At 60.0% G+C, this 12,092-nt stretch overlaps 1 protein-coding gene across 6 annotated transcripts in view; it reads right to left on the bottom strand.

Annotated features, from left to right (window-relative positions):
- Window positions 1-117: 117 nt before the first annotated feature.
- Window positions 118-12,092, bottom strand: part of FBXO25 (F-box protein 25) — a 31,127-nt gene continuing 19,152 nt past the window's right edge. For 3 of the 6 annotated variants that reach the window (XM_028134307.2, XM_054720186.1, XM_054720185.1), the window contains exons 6-11: window positions 8,856-8,949; window positions 7,185-7,369; window positions 5,493-5,672; window positions 3,337-3,480; window positions 1,859-1,885; window positions 118-1,217 (exon numbers count right to left, since the gene is read on the bottom strand). In XM_028134307.2, the coding sequence (XP_027990108.1) occupies window positions 1,128-1,217; window positions 1,859-1,885; window positions 3,337-3,480; window positions 5,493-5,672; window positions 7,185-7,369; window positions 8,856-8,949 (720 nt within the window). In that variant the 3' untranslated portion in view covers window positions 118-1,127. The remainder of the gene's footprint in view (window positions 1,218-1,858; window positions 1,886-3,336; window positions 3,481-5,492; window positions 5,673-7,184; window positions 7,370-8,855; window positions 8,950-12,092) is intronic. The other 3 variants (XM_054720187.1, XM_028134308.2, XM_054720188.1) reach the window with 3 other exon arrangements.

Below are 12,092 nucleotides of genomic sequence, written 5' to 3'. Positions count from 1 at the left end.
ATGTCATACACCTATACACGTTTTCTAAAATGGACTGGCGTTGTTTTGAAAATAAAACAATCTTTAAAGGTTTCAGAGGCTCAGATAAGTACGAAATCACTCACTACGGCCTTGTCAGAGGCCAACCCGAGGAGGGTCAGTAAACAGGATTTATTGTCTGGAAAGCAGTTCCCTACAGACGGCAGGCTGCCCCGCTGCCGCTGGGCATGCTCAGTAGTCGTCGTCCCTCCCAGGTTCCGAGGACCCAGACGCCAGCGTCTGTCCGAGGGCGCAGGCAGCACGTGTGCGGCCACACCACTCACACCTTTGCTGGTCACAGACACTGCACAAGTCACAACCCAATCGCCACACACCAGGACGGACACAAACATTCCCCCAGGCCAGTGGTCGGCAAACTCCTTAGTCAACAGAGCCAGATATCAACAGTACAACGATTGAAATTTCTTTGGAGAGCCAAATTTTTTAAACTTAACCTTTTGCACTCGGATGTCGAGTGTGACTCGACATGATTAGCATCAGTAGCAGGAATCGAGAAAAAAGCAAGCGAGTGCAAAGGGTTAAACTTCTTCTAACGCCACTTCTTCAAAACAGACTCGCCCAGGCCGTGGTATTTTGTGGAAGAGCCACTCTCAAGGGGCCCAAGAGCCGCATGTGGCTCGCGAGCCGCAGTTTGCCGACCACGGCCCTAGGTCATTTGGTCACAACCAGGGTGGTTAAATACGTCTTAAGAAAAATAAATATTCTGCACAATGTATTTACACGGACTGCTGGTTCTACCCCCGCCCAATTACACAAAACCTGGAGACGTGACCAGCCAGCCGTCACTGCGTTAGTGTCAGCTCTGCACGGCAGTGGCGCTCAAACCCAGGCCTTCCGGACCGCACTGTAAGTAGGCAAAGGTGCAAGTTTTCAAATGCCCGGAAGAAAAGAACTTCCTAGAGGAGGAGGCGACATGACTTCACGGGGTCCCTGACCCTGCAGAGGTGCACACAGCGCGGCGTCCCCGCCCGGAGCAGGAAGCTGCCCGGTGCAGCCGCTCGGCCGGGCAGCACGCGGTCAGAGGATGCTGGCTGCTCCTGCGAGGCCGGGGCGCCGGCTCGGAGGCTGGCACGTCGTGGGGAGGGGCCTCAGAACTTGAAGAGGTCGATGAAGTGCTGCGGGGACACGGGCGTGAAGCAGCGGTCAGGGTCGGTGGCCGTGCAGGGGTGTCCCGAGTCCTGCGGGAGGAGGAGAGGGTTCCACAGGTCGGTTCCCAGCGGCCTAAGCATCCCAGACCCGTCTCTACGCCCTGAGAGCCAGGACGCCGCCCCGAGAGCCAGGACGCCGGCACACGTGCTCTTGGCGCAGAAACCTCCTGCTCACGTGCTGGACGGACAGCGCGCCCCGAGCCGGCCTGAGCTGGCCCTGCTCAGAGGAGACCCCGGTTTCTGCCCTCCTCCAGCCACGCTCCCGGCCACGCCCCTGCCCACACCCACGCTCCCCTGGACCCTGCCCACGCCCACGCCCCACAGCCACCGAAGGCCGGGGATGGTCCTTAGCAGGGGAAGCGGGTTTTGTGTGAAAAGACTGGGAACTTGAGAGAACAAGCTGCCTACACGTCCAGGCCAGCGCCTTCGCGGGGCCGCGCACCCGGGCGCTGAGCGGCGCCTCCACCTGCAGGAAATGCCGCGGACGCCCCTCGAGCTTCCCCGAAGGCTGAGCCTCGCGCTCAAGCGCAGGACTCGGGCGTTTCCTGCAAACCCTCGCGTGGCGGCTGAAGGAAGCCAGGCCGTGCCCCGGGCAGGCGGGCTGCGCTGGGGTGTGGGGTGTCCTGGGCGGGCAGGCCCGGGGTTAGTCCCGAGCAGGCGGACGTGAGTACCTGGAGCAGTAAAGCGAGGCGGCAGTCCTGGAGGTTGAAGACAGGTCGGAGGAGAGCGGGAGGGAAAGGGAGAGATTAGAAGGGCTGGTGCGCAGGGTGACAACTGGAAGAAACCAGCAGGTAACGGGCTGTCGCCGTCACTGAGGCAGCCTGAGCTCGCAGATGCACCTTTCATTCCCCGAAGCCTCGCGCCCGCCCCCAGAACGCCACCCTCGGAGTCCCCGGAGGATGGGAGCAGAGCCGCCCTGACCCAGGGGGGGACACTGAGTGTGCGCCGTCGCTGTCCGGTCCCACTGGCTCTCGTGGGAGTGGCTCCTGTTTGTGCCACCGGCTCCCGCACCAAGCGCAGGCGGCACTGAAGGGGACCATCGCCCTCGCCTGGCTCCGCCTGGTCCCGGGCCTGCGGCCCAGCGCGGCGCCCGCAGAGCCTCCTCCCTCCGCCCGCTCCCTGGTGCTGACGTGGCCCCGCAGTCTGGGCGGGACGCGCCACTAGGCGCACAAGCATGGTGTTCACAGGCGCAAGCCAGGCCCCCAGGGCGGGGGCCGCAGGACGCCGGGCGGGCTCACGCAGCCTTTAGTTTCACCGCTTTTTACCGGTGAATCTCACAGGAAACACATTCAAACTCAGGGCAAAGCGTGGAAGGCACCGCAGGTGAAACGGTTCACGTGCGAAGAAAATAAAAGGTACCGAAGGCGGCACGTGGAGTTCAGCCCTGAGCGGGAGAGCCTGTCCTCAGAGACGTCCGGGGGGCGGGGGGGAGTAGACAGGAAGGGGGTTCATCAAGATGTGTGTGTGTGGGGGGAGTAGATAGGAAGGGGGTTCATCGATCATCGAGATGTCGGGGGGGGGGGAGTAGATAGGAAGGGGGTTCATTGAGACGTGGGGGGGGGGAGTAGACAGGAAGGGGGTTCATCGGGAGAAGGGCCCGAAGTGCTCGGGAAGGGTGTGCCGGGCCCAGGCACGGGCTCCTCACTGAAGGGCTCGCCTCGATAAGCACCAGAGTCTGTGAAGTTTGGCCAAACAAGGAGAAAAGGCACGTTGACTCGTGGGTGGAGCTCTGAGAAGAGAAGCTGGAGGCACGTGGGTAGGCTGCCGGAAACGGCTGTGGGGGCGGCTGTGGGACGAAGGCCACGTCTGGGGAGCAGGTAAGCGAAGCTGTCCTTTCTCAGGCCGAGGGCTTGGGAGCCGCCAGCCAGGAGCAGCCTCTGCCCAGGAGGCCCGAGGGCGCCAGCCGACCTGCGCCCGCCTCCCCTCGGACGCGCCCCACCCCACACGGCACGTCACCACAGGAAGGCTGCCGTCCAGGGAAGGCCGTGGCCAAAGGTCGGCTCCTCCTTGCCTGGATCTGAACCCCAGGCCCTCTGCGCTCAGGAGCCTGCCCTGCGGCGTTGGGACAGCCAGCTTCCCGCTGCTCACGTCTGCCTCCGTGCAGAGGGACACGCCGCCCCGCCCGCCCGCCCGCCCGCCCGCAGCTCACCTTCCAGAAGAGGGTGCTGCAGTGGCGGCAGAAGAGCAGCGTGTCCCCGTACTGCTCCCGCGGCGGGTAGCACTTCCGCAGCGCGAAGTACATCAGCTTCCACTCCACGTGGCCCTTCTCCGACAGGATCAGGTGTCTGCAGAACTGGACACACACGCTCCGCTCAGTCAGCGTGGTGTGCAGAGCGTGATGCGGTGCAAAGCCATTCAAGAGGCGGGTGGCGCGGGAAACACTGAGTTACTGGACTTAAACTGCCGGGTTAAATCCCAGGGACTCATCAAAGGAACCGAGTGTCCCTCCTATGGGACCCCGCAGCCGTGACGCAGCCTTCACTCTTCAGGTCTGGCCTGATGCCCATGACATGTTGTTCCACGAAAAGTAAGCCCAACCCGAGCTGCACGCCGAGCTGATATGATATTGTATGTCCGCTGCACTCGGAAAGCCACATTAACGTGGCAGTAAGCTACACACATCACCTGCCGACACGAGGAAAGGCCTTGAAAAGACATTCTGTGAAGACGCACAAGCGGCCAAAGAGGCCAGCACCTGCCCGCGGAGCTGGAAGGAGACCCGCCACCCGCGCCGGGGAGTGGGACTCACTGCCAGGCAGCACCTGGGCTGTCCATCTGGCCGCACAGCACGCAGACAAGAGGCACCTGTGGGTGCCAATGCTGACCCCGACAGGAAACGCTGTGCGGAGGACAGAGCCTCTACAGAGGCCCGTTAGGCCCGAGCTGGTGTGGCTCAGTGGAGAGAGCGTCAGCCTGCGGACTGGCGGGTCCCAGGTTCGATTCTGGTCAAGGGCACATGCCCGGGCTGTGGGCTCGGTGCCCAGGAGGCAGCCAATCAACGATTCTCTCTCTTCATTGTTGTTTCTCTCTCTCTTCCTCGCCCTTCCTCTCTAAGATCAATAAAAATACGTTAACAAAAATAAAGTGGCCCTGTATGGAAATGCATGCAAGGACCTCACAAATGGTCAACAGATGGTCCCGAGACGCCCGCCATGCACTCTGACCCTCGAGCTGGGCAACAGCCAGGGCACCTGGGGAGGGGCCCCCGGGAGCTCCGGGCCGCCATCCAGACGCACCTCACCCGCTCGCTCCCTGGGTGCAAACCCTCCCTGCAAACACGCACGCCCCCACACCTGTGCCGACTCCAGAACTCGGCCTCTTTCTTCCCCAGTCAAGTCACCCTGACCCTGTGCTTCTCCCCAAGCCCACCCGGAAGTTTTCCTGGGTCGCCCCCACCACAGGATTCAGTCTAGGAGGTGTCCTCTGGGGCCGGGGTGACCTCTGGGGCCGGGGTGACCTCTGGGAGCCTTGGCCCCTCCTCTCAGACCCTTGGGAGCCCCGTCAGCCAGCCGCCCGAGGCCCACCTCCTTCTATCGAGTCCTTCAGACACCCGGGCCTCTCGACGTGCAGCACTCGGACACCTGGGAGGCATCTCAACCCACCCTGTCTCCTCCTGGGACTCCCCACCCCCAGAGACCAGGCGCACTGCCGCACCCCCCCAGCCGCTGGGCCTCAAGTCCCTGGGGTTCGCCCATGGCCACGTCCGCCTTTCGGTCCACACCCGTCTTTCTTGGCGCAGCCTGTCAATGGCTCCCGTTCCGAACGCCGCCGGGCAAAGAGGAGGGTCCACACGGCTCAGGACGCGCCTCCTCACGTAGGGCCCTGCCCCGCGGGGCACGCCCACAGCTGCCCCCGCCCTGTGACCTGCATTTCCGCAAGGGAGCCTCTCCCGTCTCTGCAGAGTGGACGTGCTCACATGCACACCCATTCTCCACCTCCCGGCGGCGCCACCAGCTCCCCCACCCCCGTCTCTGCTGGCGCGGACCGTCCGCCCCCTCCCGCAGCGCCAGGCTGCCCGCCCGCAGCACGGAGCTGATGCAGGGAGGACGTGGACAGCGGCATGCGGCCCGCCGCCCAGCAAGCCGAGGCTGGGGGTGCCGGGCTGGAGGGGACACGCAGCCTGAGCCTTTAGGGGAGATGGCGACACCCGGTGCTGTCCACAGGAGGCGGGACACAGTCCTGTTCTGTTTCGGTTTGCGTTTCTCAGCTCTTGGCTCTTTTCGAAGAGAAACAGTAAACTGCGTAAGCCGTCGGAGAGAAGCCGCACGCGACCTTCCTGAATGCGGGTCCCGAGGCGCCGCTCACCTGCTTCTCGGCGAAGTGGTACTGACACAGCTTCTTCCAGAGCCGCCGGTCCTCGCTGAGCGTGCGCAGCGCGGGGCTCACCTGGCCCAGCGTCACGATGTCCCAGCCGTCCGAGAGCCGGTACAGGATGTTGTTCAGCATGTGCAGGGGCAGGTCACTGAGCGTGAGGCCGTGGTTCTCCTGCGAGAAAGGGAGCAGGCCACGGCGCCCTCAGGCCACGGAGACCGACCTCACGTTCCCCTCCCCGACTCCCCCACTCCCGGGGCCTGATGCCAGCGGCCCTGACCCCACGCCGCCTCTGCTGGCCGCCAGGCCGCCCGAAGTGGAGCCGGAATGGCCAGGCTGCTTGGTGGCGCCAGCCCCTCCACGCGTCTGCACGCGGGGACCTGTCTACTAGACGACACTCAGAGGGGCGCCTGGAGGGGCAGGTGCTGGGGACGCGTCAGGCCAGAGACGTGGTCAGGCTGCACTGCGCCCGAGCCTCTGCTCTCGGCCTGGGCAGCTCAGTGGCCAGGGGCGTGGATGACTCCGTCACGGAGGCCCTTCCAGCTCACCTCTCCGTGATTTCAAGCACATAAGCCACACCCTCCCTCACACAAGCCGGCGAGTGACCCGGTTTGTCCCTGAGGAGGGCTGGCACCACGGGGATGCTGTCGGAGGCCTGTGCCAGGGGCTGAGCCGTGCAGGGCCTCACTGTCCGCAGGAGCCTCTCACAGACAGACAGACAGACAGACGGCAGGTGTCTGCTTGGCCCCACCCAGCTCTGCCCCGCCGCCGAGGCGGAAGTGTCCCCAGCGGTCAGAGCCTCAGCCCCGAGCACAGTGGGCCCGCCTGCTGCCTCTTCTCTTCCACAACCCAGTGCCCTGGACGAGGACATCTGTGGAGGCATGAGTGCCTCGCTTGGTCCCAGGAGGGTGGGTGCAGGGAGAGGTGTGGAGGGGCGCCCTCACTGTCCCCTCAGAGCGCTGTCCCCGTCCTCGCTTGGAAATCCTTCCTCAGCTCATCAGACACGACCACAGGGTGACGCGAGGCCATTTCTGCCTCATCCAGTGCCTTAAGCTGCAGTACCATGGGCCTTGGACATGGCGACAGTTTGGATGTGATGGCATGTCTGTCACATGTGTCACCTTACTTACAAGCCACACATGTGTGCATCTGCGTCCACGCAGAGCGAGCAAGTGAGGGGAGTACAGGCCCTGCACGAGCCACCAAGAGGGGAAGGGCGATTGCGCACACACGGAGCCGTGATTTTCTGAGGTCATTTGAGCCCAAAGCACCCAATTCCCTTTCACGGTGAGCGAGCTGACCACCTCATCACCTGCAGAGTCAGCCCTTACCAGTAGCAGGGCACCTTGGTCTAACCCAGGGGTCCTCAAACTACGGCCCGCGGGCCACGTGCGGCCCGCCGAGGACATTGACCCGGCCCGCCGGGTGTGTTTGCCGCCGCTGCCTGTCCTGCTTAGCAGCTGCCTTAGCAGTGTGCATAGGAATTTGTTCATAGTGTTGTTTTTTTAACTCTAGTCCGGCCCTCCAACGGTCTGAGGGACAGTGAACTGGCCCCCTGTTTAAAAGGTTTGAGGACCCCTGGTCTAATCCATCTAAAAACACTTAATTAACACAAAGAGGAGACGAGCATCACGCTCCCAGCCGTGAGTCTGGAGAAGCGGGCTCGACTTGGCGCTAGCGTCGTACCGGCGTCACCTGCAGGTTCTGCAGCTGCTGCTGCCAGGTGAGGACCGTCTCCAGCCGGCACGCCCAGATGTTGATGTTGCCCACCAGCACGGACTTGCCCACGCCGCGGACCAGGGTGCAGAGGGTGGAGCTCAGGTCTTGGAGGAGGTCTTTGATCAGCCGAGGGTTCTGGTGGTCGTCGAGCACTGGAACAAACACAAACACAGCCGTGCATGGACAGCTGCCCCGGGAGAGGGCCGAGCTGCACCCCGAGTGTACCCTACAGATGAAATGGGGTGCACGCACACAGCGACTGCACTCAGCCTCGGAGGAGGAAGAGACTCCACTCCCGCCACACGCTGCCACGTGGGTGACCTCAAAGACACGATGCTCAGGGAGGCAAGCCGGACAGGACAGAGGCTGTGGCTCCTGGTATGCGGGCGGAGGAGTCGGAGCCCGAGACAAGTGGACGGTGGACCGGGGTAGGGCGGTGGGAGAGTGTCTAGTGGGGACAGAGGCTCCGTGAGGGAACATGAGAATGTTCTGGGGAGATGATGGTGGTGATGGTGGCACAACAGAGTGAAAGCACCGAATGGCACCGACTGTAGCTTAAGTGAAACTGTCAATCTTACATTGTCTATGTTTTGTCACGATGAACAATGATCTAATTCCACTGCAACCCCAAACTGGCATTTCTGAGCTATCGCCAATATGATGAGACTCAGACAAACTTTAAAATGTTTCCTGCCCGAGTCTTTCTGGTCGCGTCTACATTTTCACTTTAACTGTCAGTCTCCATGTTCTCACATTCGCCATAGAGAGAAGTGGTGTTAAAAATGGCTGCACGCAGCCAAAACCGGTTTGGCTCAGTGGATAGAGCGTCGGCCTGCGGACTGAAGGGTCCCAGGTTCGATTCCGGTCAAGGGCATGTACCTTGGTTGCGGGCACATCCCCAGTAGGGGGTGTGCAGGAGGCAGCTGATCGATGTTTCTCTCTCATCGATGTTTCTAGGTTTCTATCCCTCTCCCTTCCTCTCTGTAAAAAATCAATAAAATATATTTAAAAAAAAAAAAAAATGGCTGCACGCAGCCATTAACGCAGACAGAGGGTGTCGCCCCAAATGTACACACACTATGAAAATACAAAGGCAGTGTTTACTCAAATACATTTCATTTTCAAAATGGAGCTATCAGCTGTTATAGAATGGATACATTTTTTTGGGGACACCCTATACATGTATAAACCCTATTGTGAAATCTAAAATTCTACCTATTAGCCACTAATCAATCAATACAATCACTAAATTAAAAAGAAATGTATAGGTTTATTTGATGCTGAAGCAACTAAGCCCCAACCCTGATGATTATGGAAACATTATACGGTAAAGTGAAATGTGATTGGCTACCACGAAGAGGTAGAATATCTTTTCACTATCTTTCTATCTTATAATAGCACAATAATATATTTCTTATATTAATGTAATGTACTCCTTCCTATGCAAACGCAACTTTAAAGACGTGAACAGAACATGGACGTGAGAGCTGGAGGCCCTGGCATGGCTGTGCAGCCACAGCCGCGCACCGGACGTCACCATCTGACACACACACGGGGGTGGGGGGAAGAGAAAACCCCTCTCCTCACACTAAAGCTCATTAAGATTCAGACGATGAAAAATATCAGTCATCCTCTTACCCTTGTGAACGATTTTATCCAAAATGTTGAAGTAATTCTTTTGTGCCACACCACTCAATGAGGTTAACTGGGATTTTGCAATTAGCTGCAATAGCTTAAAAGAAAGAGGGAAAAAGCTAAGCATAAATCTACTTCACATGGAAACATAAACCACAGTGACTACAGCAGCACAGTGACGACACGCACAGGACAGACGTGTGCCCCTCAGGGTTCCTCGGTGAGAGGCGCTCGTCACGTCATCCCAGGATGTGACGCCGACTGTGCGGGCCGGTCCCGCACGCCCTCCACGTGCAGACCCGAGCCTGTGCCCCTCAGGCAGGTCTCTGGCATCTGACCCGTGACCTGTGCTCAGTCCCAGTGCTCTGTCTGCTTCCTTTGCAGGCTCCACTTATACGTGTGCAGGGCCTTCTCCCGGCTGCCCTCTCTCCAAAGCGCCCCCTCTTTCTAACCCTTTGCAGACTCCACTCACACGTGTGCAGGGCCTTCTCCCGGCTGCCCTCTCTCCAAAGCGCCCCCTCTTTCTAACCCTTTGCAGACTCCACTCACACGTGTGCAGGGCCTTCTCCCGGCTGCTCTTTCTCCAAAGCGCCCCCTCTTTCTAACCCTTTGCAGACTCCACTCACACGTGTGCAGGGCCTTCTCACAGCTGCCCTCTCTCCAAAGCGCCCCCTCTTTCTAACCCTTGTAAACTCAGAATCACCGTTCCTCTCATTCTGCCACCTCAAACTCTTACCGTTTCCAAGTGCCCGCTCTGACCAGCTCCCTCCAGTTCCTGTCCCGGCTCCAGTCCTCACTGCCTGTTTCCTCCGTCCGCCTTGGCTCACACTGTCTGTCTGTCTGTCTGCTCCCAGCCCCCCACCCCCAACTGCTTCCCCAGCCGGTCAGGCTCTCACTCCTGACAAGTCGGCCGCCCACTGGTGCAGGTTCTGGTGCCTCACCGCCCTGTCCCGCTGGGTCAGCACCTCTGGCCTCACCCTTCCTGAGGCAGGTGGATGGGCAGAGCTCCTGCCCCGAGGCCCCAGGAGGAATGCGGGGCTTTCCCGGCTCCTCCGCCCAGTGCTTCCTGCTCTCCCTCTCCAGGGAGAGCCGGTTCCCTCCCACAGGGCTCATGCCACGGCCTGCCTCTCTGCATTTCCCACGTGCTCTGAGCGAGGAATTGAGCGCCGCGACTTCACCATCCCTGCCAGCCTCTCCCTGGGCCACACGTGTGGCTGCTGATGTTGCCTGACCTGCCCTGCGTCTGTGAACACATCCACTCCCACCATCCTGACCGACTCTGCCCAACCTTGGCTGCTTCTGGCCAGCCTGCGTGCACTTCAGCCTCTACAAGTACCTCTGCCAGTGGTACTCTGGCCCTCCTCCCTCCGCGCTGCCTCCGCTGCCTCCCAGAGGAAAGAAATTGCTAACCACACGCTCAGAGCTGCACTGGCTGGTGACCACCGCAGACCACCTGTCACTTCTAACATTTATGTAGCGTGTCCCGTACTGCGGTGACCACGGACGACACTGCAGCACCGGGCAGACCCGGTGAGAGCCTACCAGCCGCCCGGCCGCACCGTTCCCAGCAGCTCTGCTGCTCCAGTTCCTCCTGCGGCCATCATCGCCACGCAGAGTGACACCCTCCCCCACCTGCGTGAGGAGCCGATCAGAGACAAGGAATCCAGAGATTAAGAAGCAGCTTTCCTGCTAATGCAGGCCGGACTGAGATGTGACGGAGGAGTCTGTAGCCACATGGGGCTTTGGGGAACCGACCCGCGAGAGACTCGCCACCCTGCAGCCGGAGGGACACAGACCAGACGTGCAGGGGCACTGCATCCTACTCCTCCACGGAAAGAGGAAAAGGAGACGTCCACAGCCCTGCTCTCCCCGAGAGAAGTGAGGGCAGAGCTGGAGTTACTGTAATGCAGCGGTTCTCAGAGTGCTGTCCAGGAACCCCAAGGGGTCCCGAGGTCAAAGTTGCTTCTCCAGTGTCACCGAGACAGAGTCAGTTAGACTGTTCAGGCTCCCGCTGGATTCAGATTTACAACCAACAGAAACACGGAGGGGCTGCTGGACAGGCCCGGTTTGGAGAACACAACGTGGTCAACCTAACTCTCAAAACACCCCTATGAGGCAGTACTATGACCCCAGGCCACAGATGAGAAGACCGAGGCCCAGCGAGAGGAAGAAAATGACCCGAAAGTCACAGCTCAGAGAGGGGACACAGGTGGTGGCAGGTCTGCACTGTCCGCCCCACCAGGCCCCTCCCACCCATCGTGTGCCGGAAAGGGCCTGGTAAGTAGCTTCTAACAGCATCAATGATCTGAAATTTCATTATCTCACTTTAAAAAGTGTTCTCAATTTTACTGCATTTAGTAAAACAAAGTGACCTAAACTCTACAGCAGCGGGAGCTCTCAAGTCCATGTTCCTGAAGCCAAGCAGAACCCCCTGCCCTAACCTTGTTGGCAAACCCTGCAGTCGTGACTTCTCTGGGAGCTCGGCGGCCCGACTCTCCAGTCCGGGACCCGGGCCTCTGCTCGACCCCAGGCCGCCACAGCTGGAGGCAGGCTGCCTGAGAGGCGACCTTCCCATCCTGGGAACTGGTGAGGCAGATGGTCTGTGAGACGGGAGCCCCTCCCCTTCTGGACTGTCCCTTTGCTCCCCCTGCCTGGGAACCAACACCCCGTGGGCCCTCGTCTCAGTCACCGACTTCCAGCGCTGGCGGGAAGGAAGAACGTTACGTTAGGCCCTGGCCAGGAGCTCAGTGGGCTGGAGCATCTTCCCGATACGCCAAGCAGGTTCAATCCCCGGTCAGGGCTCATGGAGAAGCACCATGAATGCATCAATAAGTGGAACAACAAGTTGATGTTTCTCTCTCTCCCCCTCTCTCAAATCAATAAAAAAGAATGCTAACGTTTATATAAATGGAATTACTGCATACCTTATACTTCCAGTTTCGTTGAAAGAATTCTAGCTGCTGCACTGAGCCATACTCCCAGCGGACAGGGTAAGCATGCTGGAGCGGAAGAACAGTACAGACAGTCCTGGGCACGTGCTGGCCTGTGAGCATGACACTGGCAGTTTCTACGTGACCTGGATGTTCACTTTCGCTGGCATGCCATCGGCGGAACAAAGGCCTCCAGCACCCGGTCTCACCCCAGCCAGACACAGCCGCCCACCGCAACCACCGCTTCTGGTTTCTCTGAAACAGGCAGAGCTACAGCGCAGGCCCACCCTGTCGCTCCTCGCTCTCCCCT

Source organism: Eptesicus fuscus, chromosome 8 (genome assembly GCF_027574615.1).
Source record: "Eptesicus fuscus isolate TK198812 chromosome 8, DD_ASM_mEF_20220401, whole genome shotgun sequence".
Lineage (NCBI taxonomy): Eukaryota > Metazoa > Chordata > Mammalia > Chiroptera > Vespertilionidae > Eptesicus > Eptesicus fuscus.
Note: the sequence above shows the minus strand (reverse complement) of the source record. Positions and strands in the feature narration are given on the sequence as shown.